At 40.8% G+C, this 22,193-nt stretch overlaps 1 protein-coding gene across 1 annotated transcript in view; it reads left to right on the top strand.

Annotated features, from left to right (window-relative positions):
* The window catches only part of LOC149142397 (mediator of RNA polymerase II transcription subunit 14-like), a 164,088-nt gene that overhangs the window by 139,889 nt on the left and 2,006 nt on the right, over positions 1-22,193 (top strand). Inside the window, exon 7 of the mRNA XM_089451473.1 lies at positions 21,010-22,082. Coding sequence (XP_089307599.1) covers positions 21,010-22,082 — 1,073 coding nt within the window. The remainder of the gene's footprint in view (positions 1-21,009; positions 22,083-22,193) is intronic.

Here is a 22,193-nt window from a genome sequence, read left to right as displayed (position 1 = left end):
CTACCCACCAAAATGGGTAACCCCATAGGAGAAAACCTTTCTACTACATTTGACAGCCAGTCAACAAGCAACCCCCGACAACCGCTATTTGATGATGATATGCCATGTGCCCCTGCAATTTGTAGCAGCCACGTGCCTCTCACCATCTGACATTTACACTAAGATGAAGGTGGGATGCTATCCAAAAGGTACTCTAATCGTTTTGCAATTGGGTGCTTATACTTGTTTTTTCAGGCATTTAGTATGGATAAAGGGGTGACCTGGAAGATTGATTGATATTGACTATAAAGTTGTTCCCCTGCCTTACTAGGGGGGTTAATCTTTAGCCTTAGTCCAATGGGAGTGAGGAAGGGCACTACTTGGGAAACCCTATTGAGATAGCGTGTTCATTGCCCCCTATACCATACTTGATACTTTCCATGGCACATTACATGCCCCATATCTCATCTCCATTCTTCGGGTCTAACTTGTCATTGATTTTTTGGGATTTGGGACCCATATGTTCACACTCCTTGAGTAGGGCCAAATATTTTTCCTTGGAGGTTGATGCAACTAAAATAATAAAAAATCATATCTAGCCATAATGAAAGGAAAAGAAGAAAATCAAAATGCAAAAGACGTCTAGGACATAAGATTAGCTCGTGAGCAAAAGCCTAGCATGAGCTCTACCCTACTCATTGACCATCTTCAGGTTCTTGAGCAAATGATGCTCCTTTACATCAAAAGGAATCCTTGCATGTCCCAACCCTAATGAGCGATGAACTTACTCATTTTAAGGGGTAATAAGAATGCTACATCATAATGAGCAAGCTCTATCCCTTGAGCAATATGTGGTAATACAAAGGATTAGTAAGAAGTAAAAGGCATAGAAGACGGGTGGAAAAAGCAGGCTGAGTAGGGTAACTCATGCCTTCATGATTTCTCCCTCCTTTACATTCATATACTCAGGATATGGACACCCCATATGCTGGCCCATTTGACCATGGCATTTGGTCGTGATGCCTTCCCCCCTTCATTTTCATATATTTACATTAAAACCTATTGATTGAGGGGTTGACCTTAGAACTGTCACTTCCCATTGAGGATTAGAACCACCTAATAGGGTTGACTGTTAGCCACCTCTATCAAGGTAGGGGACACCTTTACGAGACTTGGTCTAGTTAGATATCAAAAGATGATCCTTGTTTGAAGGTATTAATATGCCCTTAACATTCAAGTTTGGTCGACTTGAATGCATTATTGGCCTTAGTCTATGATGGATGGTTGCTTTCACTTGAGTTCATGTTGTTTTTATTAGGTGGTCCACAACAGCCTAGGCCTTGAGAGCACCCACTCCACAGGTACCTAGGTCTTCCAAAGAAGTATATGGCCTAGCAGATGTAGTATTGAGTGAGTTGAACCTCTTGACAACATGAGTAGATGTTACATGTACTAGAGTACGCTCAGGACCCAAGATGTTGGTCTACTTTGACCTAGCATTGAGCATTCTTCATGATGACACCACTGGGCCTAGTATGCCCCCAGGCTAGCCTTAACACAACCTTATGTGTAGGACCTAATTCAGAGCCCAAATGAGGATGGTTTCCCATTGAGAGACTAAGGAGGGTTTGTTTCACCTAGAGAAGTCCAAACATTGGAGAGAGGATGCCTTATTTGGACAATTGGAGACCCATGGAGACCACATGATGGTGCCCTAGCTACACTTGAGATCCCAGAGGAGGACTCGAGCTGGATTTGAGGGCAATTCCTTAAATTTCGGATGATCCAAGAATTTTGACACTTTTTCACACATCAACACACCTTTGCACGACATTTGGAGCCTTAGAAGGAGCAGGATGTCAGCATTATCAGAAGCTACAACTCACACGTGTGGGCATAGTTGCGGGGGAGCGCACCCCCCCGAACCCGCTCCCGAATTGCGCTCTGGGCGGGAGCGGCTCGGGAGCGCGCTCCCAAATTCGCTCCCGGGAAAAAATTTGCACTCCCTGCCATTTTCGGGAGCGCTGTATGGAGCGGTCACTTCGTCGCTCCCGGAGCGAAATTTTAAGCCTGGGAGCGATCGCTCCCGATCGCTCTCGGGCATTAAAAAATCGCTCCGGGAGCGTTTCGAGCGGCGCCGGGAGTGATCCGGCGGAAAAAAAATCCGCGGACCTCAAAAAAAATTAAATTAAAAAAAATTTGTTTTAAAAGCCCAATGGGCCTAAAAAAATTTCATTATCACTTCATTGAGTTGAGTTTGTTGGAGAGCAAGAGCAAAGGAGCAAGGAGAAGCGAGGAGCAAGTGCCGAGGAGCGAGGAGCAAGCCTGCAGAGGTAAGTAACTTAGTAATTTAGTTAGTTTAGTTAGTTTAATTTAATTAGGTAGTAATTTAGTTAATTTAATTTAGTTTATTGAGTTTAAAAATCATGAATTTAAATTAAATTAATAAATTAAATTAATTAATCCCAATAAATTAAATTAATTTGCAGATTCAAGAATCAAAACCCTACAAACATCAAACACCATGGACCTGGCTATATTTCTTGGCATTTTCCTCTTCTTGGTCCCTTTTATGGTTATTATGGTGCTGGAGAGTAGGAAATGGAGGGGCCAAACTAAAGAGGGGGATGAAGAAGTTGGAGAAAGTCGAATTGGTGAAAACCCCGGTGAGGAGGAGTTGGAGGAGGGTGAACATGACCCTCAAAAAACTAAAAAAGACCAAACAACATTGTGGAAATATGTTAACAGGGCTGAAACAGGGAGAGGGGGTGGAACCACTAAATTTTTGCCCCCATTGCAACACTGATTACACAGGTTCATACCCCGTGCTAGAAGACACCTTTGCAGGAAAAGGCCATGGGATGGAGACAAACAAATAGGAATCAAAACTTGTACAACGGTGTCAGCAGCGGATAGAGCCAAATACATAAGGGAAGAGGAGGAAGCCCAATACAAATCAAAAAAATCAAGGGGTTTCTTTGAACCAAGCTCACAATCACAAAGAACTCCTTTAGCATCCTCCCAAGGCAGTGGATATGGAGGCACAGGCTCATCATCTCTAAGGCATAGAACCATATCAGATTTCCTTGATGAGGGGTGTAGGGATGATGTGGATTCAAAGGTTTACTGGTTTCTCTATGCATGTGGGATACCATTCAATGTTCTTCGCTCACCTTATTGGCACGAAATGGTTTCTGCCATAATGATGCCCCTAAAGGATACAAGAGTCCTGGGTATGACAAGGCAAGAACCTTTGGCCTTGATCATGAAAAAGCAAAAATAACACATTCTTTGAATAGAATGAAAAGTTCTTGGACTGACCATGGGGTGTCCATTGTATCTGATGGATGGACAAATGTAAAAGGCAAGCCATTGATAAGTGTTCTTGCTGTGTCTGTTAGTGGTCCCATCTTTCTAACTGCACATGATTACTCAGACAAGTTCAAGACCGCCATCAACATTGCAGAAGCATTACTTGAAACAATTGAGCGTATTGGGCCATATAATGTCATCCAAGTCATCACTGATAATGCTCCTAATTGTAAGGCAGCGGGAGCAATTATTGAGGATAAATACCGCAACATCTTTTGGTCTGGATGTTTGGTTCACACATTGAACCTTCTGTTGCATGATATTGTCAAGAACAAAAATGAACAATACCAATGGATTGGTGATTTGTACAAGAAAGGCAAACAAATGATAAAATTTATTACAAATCATAGCAATACCCATGGCCTTTTCCGCAGTCACTCGAGATTGGAGTTGTTGAAGATTGCAAAGACCAGATTTGGTAGCTATTACCTCACCTTCAGGCGCATTTGAAGGTAAGAGAGGTATTGGCTAGCATGGTATCAAGTCCACATTGGCAGGTATTAAAGCAAATGGCTACAAATGCAACTGACAGGGGAGGTTTTGAAATGGTGGAGGAGGCCGCTCTTGATGGTCAGTTTTGGACAAGTGTGAGGCAAGTATTGGATTTCACCAAGCCCATTTATCACATGATTCGGTTTGCAGATACAGAAAAACCAGTGATTGGCAAGGTGTATGAGCAGATGGATACCATGTTGGGGGAAATAAAAGATATTGTTCATAACAGAGATCCCGACTTGTACAAACTGATTCATGATTGTGTGTGTGAACGGTGGAATAGACTTAATCTTCCACTACATTGCTTGGCATATATCCTTACGCCAAAATACTACTCTACATCTTGGTTGGGCCAACCTGCAGCAGGGGGTGGGGTTAGGACCAAACCCCATTTAAATCCAGAGGTAACTAGAGGATATTTAGAAGCATTAGAAAAGTTGGTACCTGACAGGGAGGAATGTGCAGCTGTGCGCTTTGAAATAGGCAGATACTTCAGTGGCACTGGTTTGTAAGGTAACTTCCATGCAATGGACGACAGAGATAGATTGATACTCTCACATGGTGGGAAACATATGGCGGCCAGGGACTTTTGCCAAAATTGGCAAAAAAAGTTCTTTCACAGGTTGTAAATACTTCTTCTGCAGAGAGGTGTTGGAGCACCTACAGCTACATACATAATGTGAAAAGAAACAGACTCAATGAAAACCGAGCAGAAAGCTTGGTTTATGTGCACTACAACTTGAGGTTGTTGAGTCATTACTGTGATCGGGCTTATTAGGATCCCACATATAAAATTTGGGAGAATCACCCAGAGGATGACAATTTGGAGGATGGCATTGTACATATTGAAGAACTGGAAGAGGAAATTGTAAGGGATGAAGATGAAGTAGCTGCAGCAGCCATGCCACCTCCACCTCCACCTCCACCTCCACCATCCAGTAGCAGTGCTCGAGGTCCGAGTCTTGTTCCTTTGCTGTCGCCACCTCCATCTACACCCTCACGTGGAGGTTCTAGTTTTGGTCGTCGGTCTGTGCGGGAGACTCATAGAAGACCACCACGACCTGCTTATACTCCTGGAGACTCTCGTGGCAAGGGCCACATGTAGATTTACAGTTTACTTGTCTTTTTTAGTTTCTATTAGACTTTAGTTTTCATAACTGTTGAGTTTTGAGTCCTTGACTCTTGACTCTTGACCCTTTCATATCATAATGATATTTTTTGTAAACAATATATCACTGTGACAATGAAAATTTGAAGTTTGAAGTTGGGCCTTGGCAATTATAACTCATTGGTAATGATTGTGAATTATGAATATGATGCTTCGTGAAAGACTAAAGTTGTTTCATTTCATTTCATTATTCATGTTTCATTTTATAAATTTATAACATGTCATATCATGTTAACAATTAGAAGTTAGGACTTAGAAATATCTTAGATATTACTTCTTGTAATGGTTAAACTTAGCTTACAAGTACAACTTTGGTGATCAATGATGATAAATGTTATTGAATTTTCAATTTTGAAAGCTTGAAGTTGAAACTTTAAGATTGAATTTGATGAATCATGATTCATGAGACTCAATATGTTGCAGCTGTAATATGTATTTTATTAACTTGTGGACATGGTTGATGACGATTATAATTTCTAGATGATTGATGTGATATGGTTCAATGATCAATCTATGTTTTTTTATGTCTAATTCATCATTCTACATGTTTTTGTTGACATATATGTATCAAAAATTAAAAAATATAAAATATATATATTTTTTTAAAAAATCGCTCCCGGATTCGCTCCCAAACCGGGAGCTTTTGAAAATGGTTTCTCCCGCTCCCGTTTTCGCTCTCGCTCCTCGCTCCCGCTCCCGCTCCCAAGCAACATGGCGTGTGGGCATTTATGGTCTAATTTATCATTAAGCTAGTGGGTTGGCTTGTAACCCAAGTCTATCTTATGTCAAACTTGTTATTAGGGGCTCCATTAAACTAAAATTACTTGAGATAGACCTCATATAAATAGAGGTCACCTCCATTTTGTTTTCATCATTACTTGTGGACCAATTCAGCCTTCTTAGAGATTTCGAACTTGCTAAAATTTCTCTTGTATCTCGTGGACATGTGATCTTTTGTGGATTTTTTGCTTATGGAGCTATTCTCTTGCTTTGGAGATGTCATTTTGGAACAATAAAGGATTGGTTCATGCATTTTTCTTGCAGGTATTCTATGAATTTGAATATCTTTATGGCCATTGCATGGAATGGATATTGTTAGTGTTGAAATTTCTAAGTATTACCCGTTAGAAAATTTTCTGTATTCTCTAGTTTATTTCGCCTACTTGTTTAATTACTAACAAGTTATTTAACCATATAAATACTGAAATAAACACAATACAATTTCAACCATCTACATATCAATAGCAGAAAGAAATAGACAAACACACAAGGGATACCGTTATTTTTGGATAATTGTCCCCGGAAAAGCCCCAACTTGGGAAAACCGGTGCAACAGTTCTGAGGGTGTTATTATTAAGCAACTTTTCTTGAGTACACTGGGTGCCAAACTAGCTCACCCAACCTCCAAAAAACTCTCTCCAGCACCTCTCTGAGGCACTGCGTCAGCCCTCCTGGCCTCTGCGTCAGCCTGAAACCCTCTGTGTCAGCCCTCTGAGGCTCTGCGCAGCCTCTCTGGCCCTCTGCGTCACTTTTTCAGCCTCTGCGTCACTTTTGCAGCCTCTGTGTCACTCACGCAGGCCCTTTGGCCCTTTGCGTCACTTTTGCAGCCTCTGTGTCACTCACACAAGCCCTTTGGCCCTCTGCGCAGTCACTGCTGGCCTCTGTGTGGCTTCCTCTTGCTCTGCGTCTGCCTCTTTGCCTCTGCGCTAGGTTGTCTTCCGACACTATCTCCGCCTCTCTGCTATGCACTCACTGCTCCTCATTGCAACTGATCACTGGTTTGATTTCTCTTAGCAAATCCTGCTCTAGAAAATCGAACTGACTGATCACTCTGGTGTATCTCCAACTGACCCTCAAGCCTCCTGTTATACTTTTTCTCTTGGGTCTTCAGCGACTGAGATTACATCTCTAATCAATGGTTAAGATTAGATTTGGCTTGATCCATGTTTTTTACAACCTTCTAACCCAATTTTATATTAATACCCATTAATATTTTAATTTCCTAAGTTTAGACTTAGGAACCCATTCAAAATATTAATTATTTTAATATCTCCTTCACTAGGTAGAATTTCCTTGAACCATTTCTGGGTCTTGGAGATCTCATGTGCTTTAGCCTCTCCACCAATTTTCATGGCTAGAGCACATTTGATGCTACCCTAAATCAACACTCCCTCTTAGCGAGGAATGTGCTCTAGTAATACTGCACCACTGAGCATCACCTTGATCATCCGGCACCGGTACTTGTGCTGATGTTTGGCCTTGCTGCCCAACATCCTTTGCACTGCTACATCCCGTACTGCTGCCCATGGCTCTTCCACTGCCACTGCTACATCTGTACGACAAATCCCTCTGCATCTGTGCTGCTGTTGGTCATTCCTCCCAACACTGCATCTGCACTGCAACCCTCTCTCATCATGTTGCATCGTGTTTCCCACAACACTACCACTGCTATTGTTTTCATTGCAACTCAGTTACTGAGACGATGGTAATTGATCTACCCAACTACTGACATCCTTGTCAGTCTAGAAACCCTCCTGATGCTGAAGCTCTCTCTTTCGCTATCTTGTGCTCCCTTTGCTGCCTCTACATTGCTGCAACAACCTCTGCGCTGTTGCACCAACCTCTGTGCCTCTTGCACTGCTGCAAGCACCTCTGTGCCTTCTTGCACTGCTGCAACCTCCTCTGTGCCTCTCGCACTGCTGCACCACTCTCTGCGTTGCCTGGGATTACTGCACTCTAGCACTCTCTGCCGCTTCATCCACATCCGCTTCTATCGACATCTGCCATCCTACTACTGTCATTTCGGGGCTACCATAGCCGAATATGATCCAGGAGTTTGGGTACCTCAAGGATCCTACCCCACATCTCCTGTAGTCCTCTTGACTATAGCTCGATGTCTCCCCACCTCTTTTCTAGAGGTACATGAGCACTCATGGCACAATAGTCATCATCCTCTACCTCCTTTTCTGCCTTAGCTGGTGCTACCTTGGAGTCAGATGCCTCTCCCTTATTCTTCTTCCTCGGACATTGGGTTGCATAATGGCTCAGTTCCCCATAGTTGAAGCACTTTATCTTGGAGAGGTCCTTTTTCTTTCTCTTCCCCTGCTGCCCCACAGATGCCAGAGCTGCATCCTCTTCCTCCTCTTTCTTGACCTGGGCTCCTTTGCCACTACTTCCCGCCTTGGTTAGTCGTTTGATCTCTTCTTGGCGAAGAGCTTCCCACAGTTCTCCCCAATCTGGAAGATTCGCTATGCCCAAAATGCTTTAGACGAATGTCTCCCACTCCTCGGAGACTGCGTTTAGGGCGGTCCTCACCATTAATTCCTGATCCGGTGTGGCCCCTATGGAAGTCAGTTGGTCCCGGATCTCCCGCAACCTGCTGAGGAAGTGATCTATCTAATCCCCCTTCTGCATCTAGTACGACTGCAACTGATTCTCCTGTAGCATCTTCCTTTGTACAAAAGTGCCCTGATACAATGTCATCGAGGTGTTCCACATTTCCTTTGCCGTATTCTTCTCGGCAATATGTTGAATCACATGATCCTTGACCCCATCAAGGATTATGCACTTTGCCTTGGCCATCGCATCCTCGTACTTTTCGTTATCAGCTGGGTCGACTGGGATAGCCACGGTTCTCAAGGCGAAGGTCTTGATGTGATGTCTATCCAGAATAGATAGGATCCTGGCCTTCTAGATGACAAAGTTGGACGCCCAGTCCAGCCTGTCTTGATCCCTCAGTCCGTTCATGGCCATCTCTGCTCTTCTTTTTGACTCCTCTAAGTCTCTACTTCCCTTCTGGAAGTTCTCTCTTCGACTCCCATTGAGTCTCTACTTCCCTCCTAGAAGTTTTCTGCTAGAATCCCTTTGAGTCTCGATTTCCCTCCTGGAAATCCTCCTGCCAACAATCGAATCACACCTATTTGATCCCCTTTGCTCTTGCAACACTGATCTGGATTTCTTGGCTAGAAATCCGCATAGGTAGCGACTCCATTCTACCTTGGTTCTCTCTTGTTAGGTACTGTTCTGCCTCAACAACAACAACACCCCACCAACTTCGCACTCCACAATCTGCCCACAGCTTCCTATGCCCCAACAACTAAAGAACTGAGTCTCTAGGCTTTGCGCAATCTTGACAGTGGTTGAAACGCTCCACTAGCCAACTGCGTCACTCCTACTTGGCTGAGCAGGATGATGTGGCTCCTCATGAGCCTCTTCTGCCTCTCACTGCTTCTACGCTGGCCCCTTCACTGGCTCGAACTGATGACGCAGTCCCTCTGCGTCAACCCTTCTCTACTGCTTTTTGCTTAGGAACAACTTCTGTCACTCGAGATAGTTGTTTCTGCTGCAAATTCTCTGATTCAGCTGGTGCTTTCAACTCTCCTGTGATCTGCAATGCTCTGATACCATGTTGAAATTTCTAAGTATTACCCGTTAGAATTTTTTTTGTATTCTCTGGTTTATTTTGCCTACTTGTTTAATTACTAACAAGTTATTTAACCATATAAATACTGAAATAAACACAATACACTCTCAACCATCTACAGATCAATAGCTGAAAGAAATAGACAAACACACAAGGGACACCGTTATTTTTGGACAATCGTTCCCGAAAAAACCCAACTTGGGAAAACTAGTGCAACAGTTATGAGGGTTTTATTATTAAGTAGCATTTTTTGAGTACACTGGGTGCCAAACTGGCTCACCCGACAGAGATAAAAATCTGGCAGTAATACCTCTCTTCAGAAGTAGATATTCTGAAAGTTTGCTCCACGAAACTCTCTCCAACACCCCTCTGAGGCACTGCGTCGGCCCTCCTGGCCTTTGCGTCAGCCTGAAGCCCTCTGCGTCAACCCTCTGAGGCTCTGCGCAGCCTATCTGGCCCTCTGCGTCACTTTTGCAGCCTCTTCGTCACTCACGCAGGCCCTCTGGCCCTTTGCGCAGTCATTGCTGGCCTTTGCGTGGCTTCCTCTGGCTTTGCATCTGCCTCTCTGCCTCTGCGTTGGTCTTCCGGTACTATCTCTGCCTCTCAGCTATGCACTGATTGCCCCTCGCTGCAACTGATCATTGGTTCGATTTCTCTTAGCAAACCCCGCTCTAGAAAATCAGACTGACTGATCACTTTGGTGTATCTCCAACTGACCCTCAAGCCTCCTGTTATACTTTTTCTGTTGAGTCTTCAATGACCGAGATTACATTTCTAATCAACGGCTAAGATTAGATTTGGCTTGATCCATGTCTTTTAGAACTTTTTAACCCAGTTTTATATTAATACCCATTAATATTTTTATTTTCCTAAGTTTAGACTTAGGAACCCATTAAAAATATTAATTATTTTAATATCTCCTTTCACCGGGCAGAATTTCCCCGAACCATTTCTGTGTCTTGGAGATCTCATGTGCTTTAGCCTCTCCACCAATTTTCATGGCTAGAGCACATCCGATGCTACCCCAAATCAACAGTTAGGGTTTGTATGTGCTAACTTTTTATTGAATTTTTTTCTATGAAAACGTGGCAATGGTATTGTGTGGATTACCCTTTTAAGATTTTGTGTGACAATCCCTTGAGTGATCCTTCATGTTATGCTCTCCTCAATGACTTTGTTACCTCATAAAATGATAGCTAGGGTATGAAATTAGGGTTTGCATATTCCCTTACACCACTCCGTTGAAACTTGATGTTCTATGCTGAAACAATTACTTAAAAAGGTGAAACTTCTTCCAACTACAATATTAGTTAAGCAATTGTAAATTGAACATACACCATATAAACCATATGAAAAATAGAAAACAACCAAGAGCACAATGAGATAGAGAATTTAGGTCCAATAACCAGGGAAAACCCAATCAACTTCTTCATCTATTAGAAACCAATTGTTCAATAGAAAAACAAAATACAATGAGAGAATGAAGAAGTTCACCCAAATCTGAAGAAGATCTCTGATAGCAGCAATTGTTGCAAACACTGAATCACTTTGGCTCACCAGGTTCTTCTCTTACTCTCTAAGTCGCTCTCTCACTCTCTCAATCCTTCTCTAGTCTCTCCCACCCTCTCTTTCACAAGTTTGAATTCTCCTTTCACAATGCACAAGTGAATAAGAGTGAAGGTGAGAGACACATATATATGGGAGGAGCAAGGAGTTCGAGTCATGAAGGAGGAGTAACTCGCATGCCTTGAGGGAGAGTTACATATGCCATTTAGAGAGGTACGCATGCCTTTGTAACTCATGCCATTAAGGAGGTACACTTGCCTTTGTAACTCATGCCATAAAGAGGAGTATGCATGCCTTGAAGGAGAGAGTGTAACATATGCATTGAAGAGTGCGTAAGAGGAATATTTTATGACGAGTCTTTAATGCGTGTAAGAGGAGTGCTATGACAAGTCTTTAACGTGCGTAAGAGAGTGTAAGAGGAGTGCTACAAATCCATTAAGAGGAGAGTGTAAGAGGAGTGCAAAGAATCCATTAAGAGAGAGGGGGAGGGGGCACTAGTGCCATGAAGGAGAGGGGTGAAGTGGCATGATTGAGTGCCAAGTAGGAAAGAGGACATGTAATTCCCTTTTAATAATAATATTATAGTATCATAAGGATAATAATAATAATAATATTGATGATTGAGTAAAAATTGAGTAATTAAGATTGATTAAGGATAAGTTAAGTGATTTTGCGTCATCTATACTTGATTACCAATTGAAGCAAGATGATTTACTATTTTTGGAAAGTCATGCTTAAAATGATAGAAATGACTTTCTATTTTTAGAAAGTCACTCTAGAATACTTAGAAATGAGATTTTATTCAAGGAAAACCATCCCTCAGCTGTCAATTTTCAACACTTTCTCTCATCTAGGGAGGATATTTTTTCTAAAACAAGGATCTCTACTTCGGAACAATGATGTTACAATCTAATGAAAAAGAATCATCATAGGGGAGATTCATTCACCACCCTATATTTGCTAGGGGGGGTTAACGCTTGCCAACACATGAAAAGGATCTAGCACAACCAAGTCTAATCTCTGCGTGGGGGAATTACCACTTGTCAAGGATCATGCACAACCGAGTCTCTGCTTGGGAGGATTACCACTTGACAAGGATCATGCACAACCAAGTCTCATCTCTACTTGGGGGGGTTACCACTTGTCAAGGATCACGCACAACCAAGTCTCTGCTTGGAGGATTACCACTTGACAAGGATCACGCACAACCAAGTCTCATCTCTTATTGGGGGGATTGCCACTTGTTAAGGATCTCACACAACCAAGTCTCTGCTTGGGGAGGATTACCACTTGACAAGGATCACACAAAACCAAATCTTATCTTTGTCATCCATGACCACCTCCTCTAGGAAGGGGTGCATCCGTCAGTCCAAGCTGCTCTCTGAAAACCAAGAACTTCCCTTAAGGCAAAGGCTTGGTAAGTATGTCATCTATTTGATCATCAGTCGCAATATAATGGAGTCCCACTGCTCCTCTTTGCACCATATCTCGGATATAGTGATACTTGATCTCAATGTGCTTGGACATGATATGGAACACGAGATTTTCAGTAAGTCGAATCCCTCTCTCATTGTGACAATAAAGTACTATCGTATCCGATACATGCTCAAACAATGCTCCAAAGAGTTTCCTTAGCCATACTTCCTCATCGCTAGCCATGCTAGAAGCAATGTATTCAGCTTCAGTCGTGCTAAGGGATGCATACTTTTGTTTTCTACTCATCTAAGATATCATGGTAAATCCCAAGTTGAAGCAACACCCAGATGTGCTCTTCTTGTTAGTAGAGTTACCAACCAACCCAATCAACATCAGAGTACCCATGTAGTCTTACATCTCCAGCAGTATATCTCAATCCAAGATTGATGGTCCCATGCAAGTATCTCAACACATGCTTTGCAACAATCTAGTGTGCATGTGATGGTTTAATCATATATTGGCTTAGATTAATGACCGCAAAACATATGTCTGGTCTAGTGTTGACTAAGAACATCAATTCCCCAATCAATTGTCGATACTCAGAAGGATTAGCCAAATCAGGCTTGTAGCTTCACCACAGCTTCTTAAAATTCATATCCATTCGAGTATTCATGGACTTACATTCTGTCATGCCAAATATTTCTAGTAGTTTGACAACATATTTTCCTTGAGAAAGGAAAATTTCACCAGGCTTCTGCCATACTTCTAGACTTAGAAGGTAGTGCATCAAATGAATATCTTTCATTTCAAATTCAGAAGCTAACTCCCTCTTACACTGGAGGATAAGAGGTTCACCATCGGTAAACAAATAAATCATTAATATATAATACCAATATCAAAGGTATACTTTGGATTGTTTTGAAGTAAAGGTTTCAATCAACATTGCTTCTAGTAAAACCAAGCTTCATCAAGAAGTTATCAATGCGAGCATACCAAGCTTTCGGAGCTTGCTTCCAACCATAGAGGGCTTTCTTCAGTCTACATACATGAGCTTTCTAGCCATGTACTTCAAAACCTTGTGGTTTCTCCACAAATGCATCTTCCTTGAGGAAGCCATCCAGAAAGTCTTCACATCCATTTAGTGAAGAGTCCATCCCTGCTAGCAGCTAGAGCCACAATATATCAGATGGTGGTGTATCAGGCAGTAGGTGCAAAAATTTCATCATAGTCTATTCCCTCTTTTTGAGAGAAACCTCTGGCCACAAATCTAACTTTATATTTTTCAATACAACCATTGGCACCATGCTTAATTTTACAACCATTTAGAAGACAAAACAAACTTACCTTGGGTTCTTGGAACTACTTCCCATGTATCATTATGAATGATGGACTCATATTCTTTAGCCATTGCATCTTTCCATACTTGATCTTTCACAGCGTCTTCAAAAATGCATGGTTCGACATGAATAATGTTGCTCATGGCTACAACATATCCCTGGAACTAACATGGTTTCTTGCTTTCTTTGAAGGTTCCTCTGGGGGCAGCATGTTTATCAACATCTTGAAGAGTGTCACAAAGCCATAATGGTCTTTTTCTAGCAAGAGGATCACATGGAGGAGGATCCAGGGGTCCATGGTCTCCTTGGCTTCATCGACAAGATCAGTTTCAGCCTTGTGATCTTCTTGTATTTCAAATACATCATGTTGTCTATCAACATTAGCAGGAGGAAGAGGAGTGTCTCATGCCTTTCCAAGAGTTGCATCTTCATTAAATGTTACATCTATGCTAAACTCTATATTTCTTTATCCAAGTACATATATTTTGTAACCTTTAGAATTCTCACAATAACCAACAAACATACCTTTCTTACCCGCATGTTTATCAATATCTTGAAGAGTGTCACAAAGCCATAATGGTCTTTTTCTAGCAAGAGGATCGCATGGAGGAGGATCCAGGGGTCCATGGGCTCCTTGTCTTCATCAACAAGATCAGTTTCAGCCTTGTGATATTCTTGTATTTCAAATACATCATGTTGTCTATCAACATTAGCAGGAGGAAGAGGAGTGTCTCGTGCCTTTCCAAGAGCTGCATCTTCATTAAATGTTACAACTCTGCTAAACTCTATATTTCTTTATCCAGGTACATATATTTTGTAACCTTTAGAATTCTGACAATAACCAACAAACATACCTTTCTTACTTGAAGCTTCTAGCTTGTTACTCTTTTCTTTTGGCACATGGAAGTAGGCAGGACAACCAAAGATCCTCAAGTGCCCTACTTTGGGCTTTTCACCAATGAAGACTTCTTCAAGAGTCATGTTGTTTAGGGCACGGTGAGGGGATATATCTTGGACATAGACAATTGTGTTAGAAACTTCTCCCCATAGGAACTTTGGTAATTTCTGTTCATGAAACATAGCTTTGACTGTTTCCATGATAGTTCTATTCTTTCTTTCGGCCACACCATTTTGTTTTGGATTATATGGTACAACGGTCTCTTTCCTGATTCTAGCTTCTTTACAGAAGTCAATGAAATCATTACAAGTGAACTCTCCTCCATTTTCAAATCTAAAGATTTTGATTTGCTTCCTAGTTTGTTTTTCTACTAGAGCTTTGTAGTCTTTAAACAAGTTAAATGCTTGAATTTTAGTTTTCAAAAATAACTCCATGTCTTGCGAGAACAATCATCAAATATTATATAATACAAGTAGCCACCAGGAGAAGTTATAGGTATAGGTCCATATAGATCAAAATGTACAAGATGAAGTACGGTATTGGTTCTGCTTTTGCTCAGAGAAAATGGTCCTTTGACTTGCTTTCCACTAGTGCATCCTTGACAAACTCCATGATCTGCTCTAATCTCTAGCATTCTGAAGACCATCTTTCTCACATGAGGTAATGCTTTATAGTGTAGATGAGCGAACCTTCGGTGCCAAAGTTCACTTTGATGATTGTTGTCATGGATTAGCACATGAATTGGTCTTCCATTGACTTTGTACAAGTCTTCACATCTTGATCCCAGAGTGAAGCATCTCTCATGCTAGATCTCATCGGCCAAATGATAACTTTACCATTTATGAAAGCAAATGAAATTTGCTTATCTTCTAAAGCAGATATAGATACAAGATTATTTTTCAAACTAGGTACATACAAAACTTCTTGAGTGAAATAGTTTTACCTTGATCCAGATGGAAAGAAACAGAACCATATCCCTTTATAGGATATGTAGGTTTGTCCCTCTCACCCAGATTTGTGAGCACTTCTTTATAACCAGTAAAGTGCCTTGAGGCACCACTATCAACCAACCAACTGTCACAAGAATTTGCAGGAGAGGAACTAGAAAGAGCAGAAACAAGAAAGTGTTATGATTGTGTTTCAGTTGCATTGTTGGCATACCTTGGGTTCCTTGAAGAATGGTAGCTCTCTTTATGAGCAAAAGGAGGCTTCCCCCCTTCTATAATCAAATTTGTTGGTACGATTGTTGTAGTTGGATCTCGGTGCTGTTCTGCTTTCTAGACAGTCACAAACATAGTTACCATACTTATGGCAATTGTAGCATTGGACTTTTGATAAGTCTTTATTCCATTTGAAGAAATTGTTGGATCTAGGAGCAAGTTTTCTTGAACAATGATGGCCTCTTCTTCCTTTCTACTTCTTGTCGTGGACAACAAAGGCAGTAGGTTCTCCCTCCTCATGTTTGGGAATTCTTTGTCTAGAAATCATTGAGGCCTCTTCTTCACTACACTTTCCCATGAGTTCATCAAATGTAGGAAACTTGTCATTTTTGCTGATGGGGATAATAAAAATTTCCCACGATGGAGAAATACCTCCAAGTGTAATCAACACAAGCTTCTTATCATATGCACTTTCTCAACTGTAGACATTTGATCTTTAATTTTAGAGGTCCTCATGAAGTATGCTTCAATGGTCTCTCCTATGTTCATCTTAATATCCTTGAGCTGATTCTTCAAAGCAAGAATTTGGCTCAAGTTATTCACTTGATACATTCCAATCAACTTATCATACATTTCTATGGATTTGTTCAAATTGGAGACATAGGTGATGAGATGGTCTCCAAGAGAATCAAGGATAATCTTTTTAGCCTTGACTTCTCCTTTCTTGGTAGCATCATTAGAGTTTTCTACTACTTCTGCTATTTTTCCTTCAACATATTCAAGTACATCATGTTTATCAAGAGTAATATCTAGTCTGGCCTTCCAAGGGAAAAAATTCAAAGCATCAACCAACTTCTTTTCATTCTTAAAGTAAGAGGAAGGCATTTTGATCCGCGTAAACAATTTCACTAGCAAGTAGAAAGAGTAGCAGGTAATTTTTTCAACAGCAAATAGGAAGGGACAACACATGATATTTCAGCGGAAAATGAACAACAAATAGAAGGGACAGCAAGAGATATTTTAGCAGAAAATGAGCAACAAATAGAAGAGACAACAATAGATATTTCAACAGAAAATGAGATGCAAATAGAAGGGACAACGATATATTTCAACAGAAAATGAGCTGCAAATAGAAGGGACAACATGAAATATATCAACAGAAAGTGAGCTGCAAATAGAAGGGACAACAAGAGATATTTCTGCAGAAAATGAGAACGGAGAAGTTTTTGACTTCTTGGACTTGTCTTCACCAAAGCTCTGATACCATGTTGAAACTTGATGTTTGTGCTGAAACAATCACTTAAAAAATAAAACTTATTCCAACTGCAATATTAGTTAAGCAATTGTAGATAGAACATACACCATATAAACCATATGGAAAACAGAAGACAGTCAAGAACACAATGAGACACAGAGAATTTAGGTCCAATGATCAAGGCAAAGCCCACAAGAGGAAAACCCAACCAAATTCTTCTTGTATTAGAAATCAATTGTTCAGCAGAAAAACATAATACAATAAGAGAATGAAGAAGTTCACTAAAATCTGAAGATCTCTGATAGCAGCAACTGATGCAAACACTGGATCACTTTGGCTCACCAAGTTTTTCTCTTACTCTTCAAGTCTCTCTCTCACTCTCTCAATCCTTCTCTAGTCTCTCCAACTCTCTCTTTCATAAGTTGGAATTCTCCTTTCACAATGCACAAGTGAGTAGAATGAAGATGAGAGACACACATATATATAGGAAGAGAAAGGAGTTCAAGTCATGAAGGAGTAACTCACATGCCTTGAGGGAGAGTTACATATGCCATTTAGGGAGGTATGCATGCTTTTGTAACTCAAGTCATTAAGGAGGTACACTTGCCTTTGTAACTCATGCCATAAGGAGGTATGCTTGCCTTTGTAACTCATGCCATAAAGAGGAGTACGCGTGCTTTGAAGGAGAGAGTGTAACATATGCATTGAAGAGTGCATAAGAGAATCTTTTATGACAAATCTTTAATACGTGTAAGAGGAGTGCTATGACGAATTTTTAGTTGATTTGGGGTAGCATCGGATGTGCTCTAGCCACGAAAATTGGTGGAGAGGCTAAAGCATATGAAATCTCCAATACCCAGAAATGGTTTGGGCAAATTCTAAATAGTTTGGGAGATATTAAAATAATTAATATTTTTAATGAAGTACCTAAGTCTAAACTTAGGGAAAATAAAATATTAATGTGAATTAATATAAAACTGTGTTAGAAGGATCCAAAAGTCATGGATCAAGCCAGAGTTAATCTTAGCCGTTGATTAGGGACTTAATCTTGGCCGTTGATTTGTCAATGAGAAAAGTATAAGAGGAGGCTTGAGGGTCACTTGGAGGACACACTGAGGGAAACCAGTGAGTTCAATTTCTGGAGCGGGGTTAGCTGAGAAATTTGAACTAGTGGTCTGGTGAGCAATCAGGACGCAGCGAGTACGGAACAGAGAGAAGGGATAATCCTCTGGAGACTAGCACTGAGGCAAGAGAGGCAAACACAGGGCATTTCAGGCAGACTCAGAGGCAACAGGAGATTGCGTAGTCACTAGAGGGCTTGCGTGGGTGACACATAGAGGCCCAGGGTTGACGCAATCAAGCAGGGGCTGACACAGAATGTCTGGGAGCCACGTAGAGGTCAGCCAAGCTGACGCTGGGACTAGGAGAAGTGGTGGAGAATTTTTCTCTCTGTGGGTAAGCCAGTTTGGCACCCTGTTGTACTGAAGAATTGCTGAATAATAAAATCCTCCCTTGCTGCACTAGTTTTCCCACATTGGGTTTTTTGGGGACTATTGTCCAAAATATCTGTGTCAATGTGTTGATTCTTGTACATGTGTTTGTTTCTGTATTACGGTGTGATATCTACAACAGAATTTATTTTAATGTTTATTGAAGGAATTTCATAAATAACTTATTGAAGAATAAGTAGGAAAAGTAAATCAGATGTTGCAGTGATAGAATTTTCACATCTTTAATGTGCGGAAGAGAGTGTAAGAGGAGTGCAATGAATCCATTAAGAGAGAGGGGGGGTACGAGTGCCATCAAGGAGAGAGAGGGGTGAAGTCGCATGATTGAGTGCCAAGTAGGAAAGGTGACATGCAATTCCATTTTAATAATAATATTTATGATAATATTGATGATTGAGTAAAAATTGAGTAATTAGGATTGATTAAGGATAAGTTAAGTGATTTTCCATCATCTATACTTGATCACCAATTGAACCAAGATGATTTACTATTTTTGGAAAGTCATGTTTGAAATGATAGACATTACTTTCGATTTTTAGAAAATCACTCTAGAATAGTCAAAAATGAGATTTTATTTAAGGAAATTCATCCCTTAGCTGCCAATTTTCAACACTCTAAGGTTTAGTTTTCTCCTTAGTAGATCTCCCTCTAGACTTCATCACCCACTGTCAAGCACTGGCCTTTCCACATTGTTGATCACAACATAAATCGCCCATAAAATTAGTTTATCTCGCCTATTTTTGACTTTCAGCCTCTCAAGGAAAGCCACTAGGCTAGAATTAGGGTTAAAAGTCAACTAGGGTGCATGTGTTGGTTTGTGGAAAGATTCAACATGTGGTTGCTAAGTCATTACCTCAAAATAATCCTTTTCCTGTGGCTAATTCTTCCATTTACGGCTGATGTCATTTTCCCTAGGGAATTTTTGCCCTAGGTCAAAGCCAATCTAGCCGTAGGCTTCAACTTGAGGCTTGTTGAAGGCTTGCTTCTCCTAAAGTTTATCATATCCAATTATTCAAGCCTTTTTGTTGGCATTGTGTACCTGGGTAAGCTTGTTAACCTTTCCTATTCACAATCCCTAGGTCACTTTGTGCCCCAGATAGGCCTTTGAAGGGTACACTTTGCATTGTCTAAGCTGGTTTGAGTCTTGTCCTTAAATTGAGTACCTATCCCAAGCCTATCCTTTTCACCTCCAAGCCTTAGACTTGATATATCCATTAGGTAACTTAACATAGGGAAGCCTCCCTTGTGGTGAGAATCCACTAAAGAGCAGGGGGTAGTGGTTTTGGTGACAGTGGGCCACACCTCATAGTTTTGTCACTTGGTCTAGCTCTTGCCTTGCGAACTCACCTCAAAAGACTTGCTAGATTTTGAGGCAACAGATACATCTCATAATAACATGAATTATGCTACCTTCTCTATGTCTTACATAAGAAATTAGAATCATAAGAATCCCACAGAAGCATAAAAAATGTTGCTCCAAGCATTAAGGTTATAAAGGATACATCTCATTGCTCTTGGGCTTGCATTAAGGCAGAGGGAAAGAGATGTAAGGAGCATTCTTAAATTTTTGACATCTGCTACAGGTTCGAGATGTGTAACAAACAAGGTTCGTATATGCAACGGAATATTCAGGATACCTGGAATATAAAAGTATCCATAATAGGACAAGTAATATATTTATATAAGAATTGTTGAATGTACAGAAAATATGAGATATATGAGATGATCGGTTACATATGAGGGTCTGCTTATGTACCTAGGCAAGTGCCCCTTTATGAATGATCATGTTTTTAGAGACATGCCTCTTCAGTATACTAATCATTATTAACTATTAATTAATTATTTATATTCATAACATTCTAGAATTAATTGCACACTCGAAATTATCTTGTTTTTATATTTGATATCTGCTGTCCAATCATAATTGTATTCTGAGTGTATAACCATTCCGTAACAGTAACCGTGCTTTTTTATTACCAAATCATCCAATGCCACTTCTTATTAATAAAATTTTCACCTTTATTGCTTTTGCATCATAAACCCCATCCTCAATTAATCGTTTTACTCCAGATATACTGAGTCAAGAATTCATGCCTTCCATGAATCCTATTTAGTCATGTTTTTCCAATTATAGGTTGGTTGGTTTCAGTATCTGAACCAATTTTTTATTACAATTTTTAAAATATGATTACCTGTCTCTTGCCTACCCTGCCTAAAGGTCCTATGGTTTCCTTTCCAATTTCTCTACTTATTTTGATATGGAAAATCGGAATTATGAACTCTGTCACAGTTTTGTCATGTATACCCTTTTCGCTTTAGGGTTTAGTGTACTCTGGAATCAGCTGGAAATTGTAGTGACCTGGCCAATGTATGTTGCTTTTTTTTTCCATCATAACTTAACTCTTATCTTCTAACTTGAATGCTCTGTGCAGTTTTTGGAGGATTTTATCGATGGAGGTGAAGTTGGATTGCTTCTTGATTGCATTCGATTGACTGCCGAACCATTGCATGTTCTTAGTGGTATTATCCGGCCTGCAGGGATGGTTGGTACTGCTTCAACTGGCATAGGTTTAGTACCATCAGAATTTCCAATAACTGCCAAAACAAATAAATTGATGGTGTCTCAAGGGCTGGCTCAAAGCACTGAATCGTCGTCTGACCCTCAAGCTATTGGAGGTATATCTGGTGGAGCACCTAGTAGTGGTGCTAGTGGCAATCTGAATACACAAAATGGATCCATTTTATCGAGTACAGGTAGAGGACCGGCCATAGTACCAAGTTCTCTGTTGCCTACTGGTGTTTCTGTTGTATTACGAAGTCCCTATTGGATTCGTATCATTTATCGCAAGAAGTTTGCAGTTGATATGCGCTGCTTTGCTGGTGATCAAGTATGGCTGCAGCCAGCTATACCACCTAAGGGTGGTGCTCCTGAAGGAGACTCGATTCTCTATCCACAATTTCAGCAAGTTATCGTGAGGTATGTTGATGCCAGATTAAATACTCTGGAAACTCATCTTAATCCATATTTAGGGGTCCCAGGAACTTCAGATAATTCAAGTATAAACGCTGGGCAGTCTCCCGTCGGCAGTGCCAATGAAGTAGGCACCCTTTCTCCTGGAATTTCTCAAGCAGCACCATTAACCCGAAGGGAAGACACTATAGTAAATAGAGTAACTAACGTAAAAATTGCGTTGGAAACGCAACGTCTGGCGGTACATAATGCGGGAATAACTTTGGTTGAGTTTCCAAAGACTACAGGAACTGGTCTACCAGTGGATGAGGATGAAGAGAGGTCTATTTATGTTCAACTTGGGAATGATAGTGGTTATGGAGGTGGGTGGGTCCCTCTTGCTTCTCTTAAAAATGTTTTACGCGGCATTGTGAAGTATCTTGGAGTTCTATGGTCATTTTACCAGTTACTAGACATTCTGCGGTCGACTTTGAAAGGGGATGGAGAATCGGTTGATTACTTGGTCTGTGATCCAGCTTTGAGTTTTCGTGTCAGGTAAATATTGTCTGTTAATTGCTTTGTTCTTGCTTTAGCCTACTTGCTTAAGCATACAACTTAGCTAAGGAACCTTTCGTTTAGATAAAGTAGAGCAGTAGACACTCTATG

The sequence above is a fragment of the Pinus tabuliformis genome, chromosome X (genome assembly GCF_031772625.1).
Source record: "Pinus tabuliformis cultivar Carrire ecotype Pingquan chromosome X, CPIR1, whole genome shotgun sequence".
Classification (NCBI taxonomy): Eukaryota; Viridiplantae; Streptophyta; class Pinopsida; order Pinales; family Pinaceae; genus Pinus; species Pinus tabuliformis.
The sequence above is the reverse complement of the archived record's forward strand: the minus strand, read 5'-3'. Positions and strand labels throughout refer to the sequence as shown.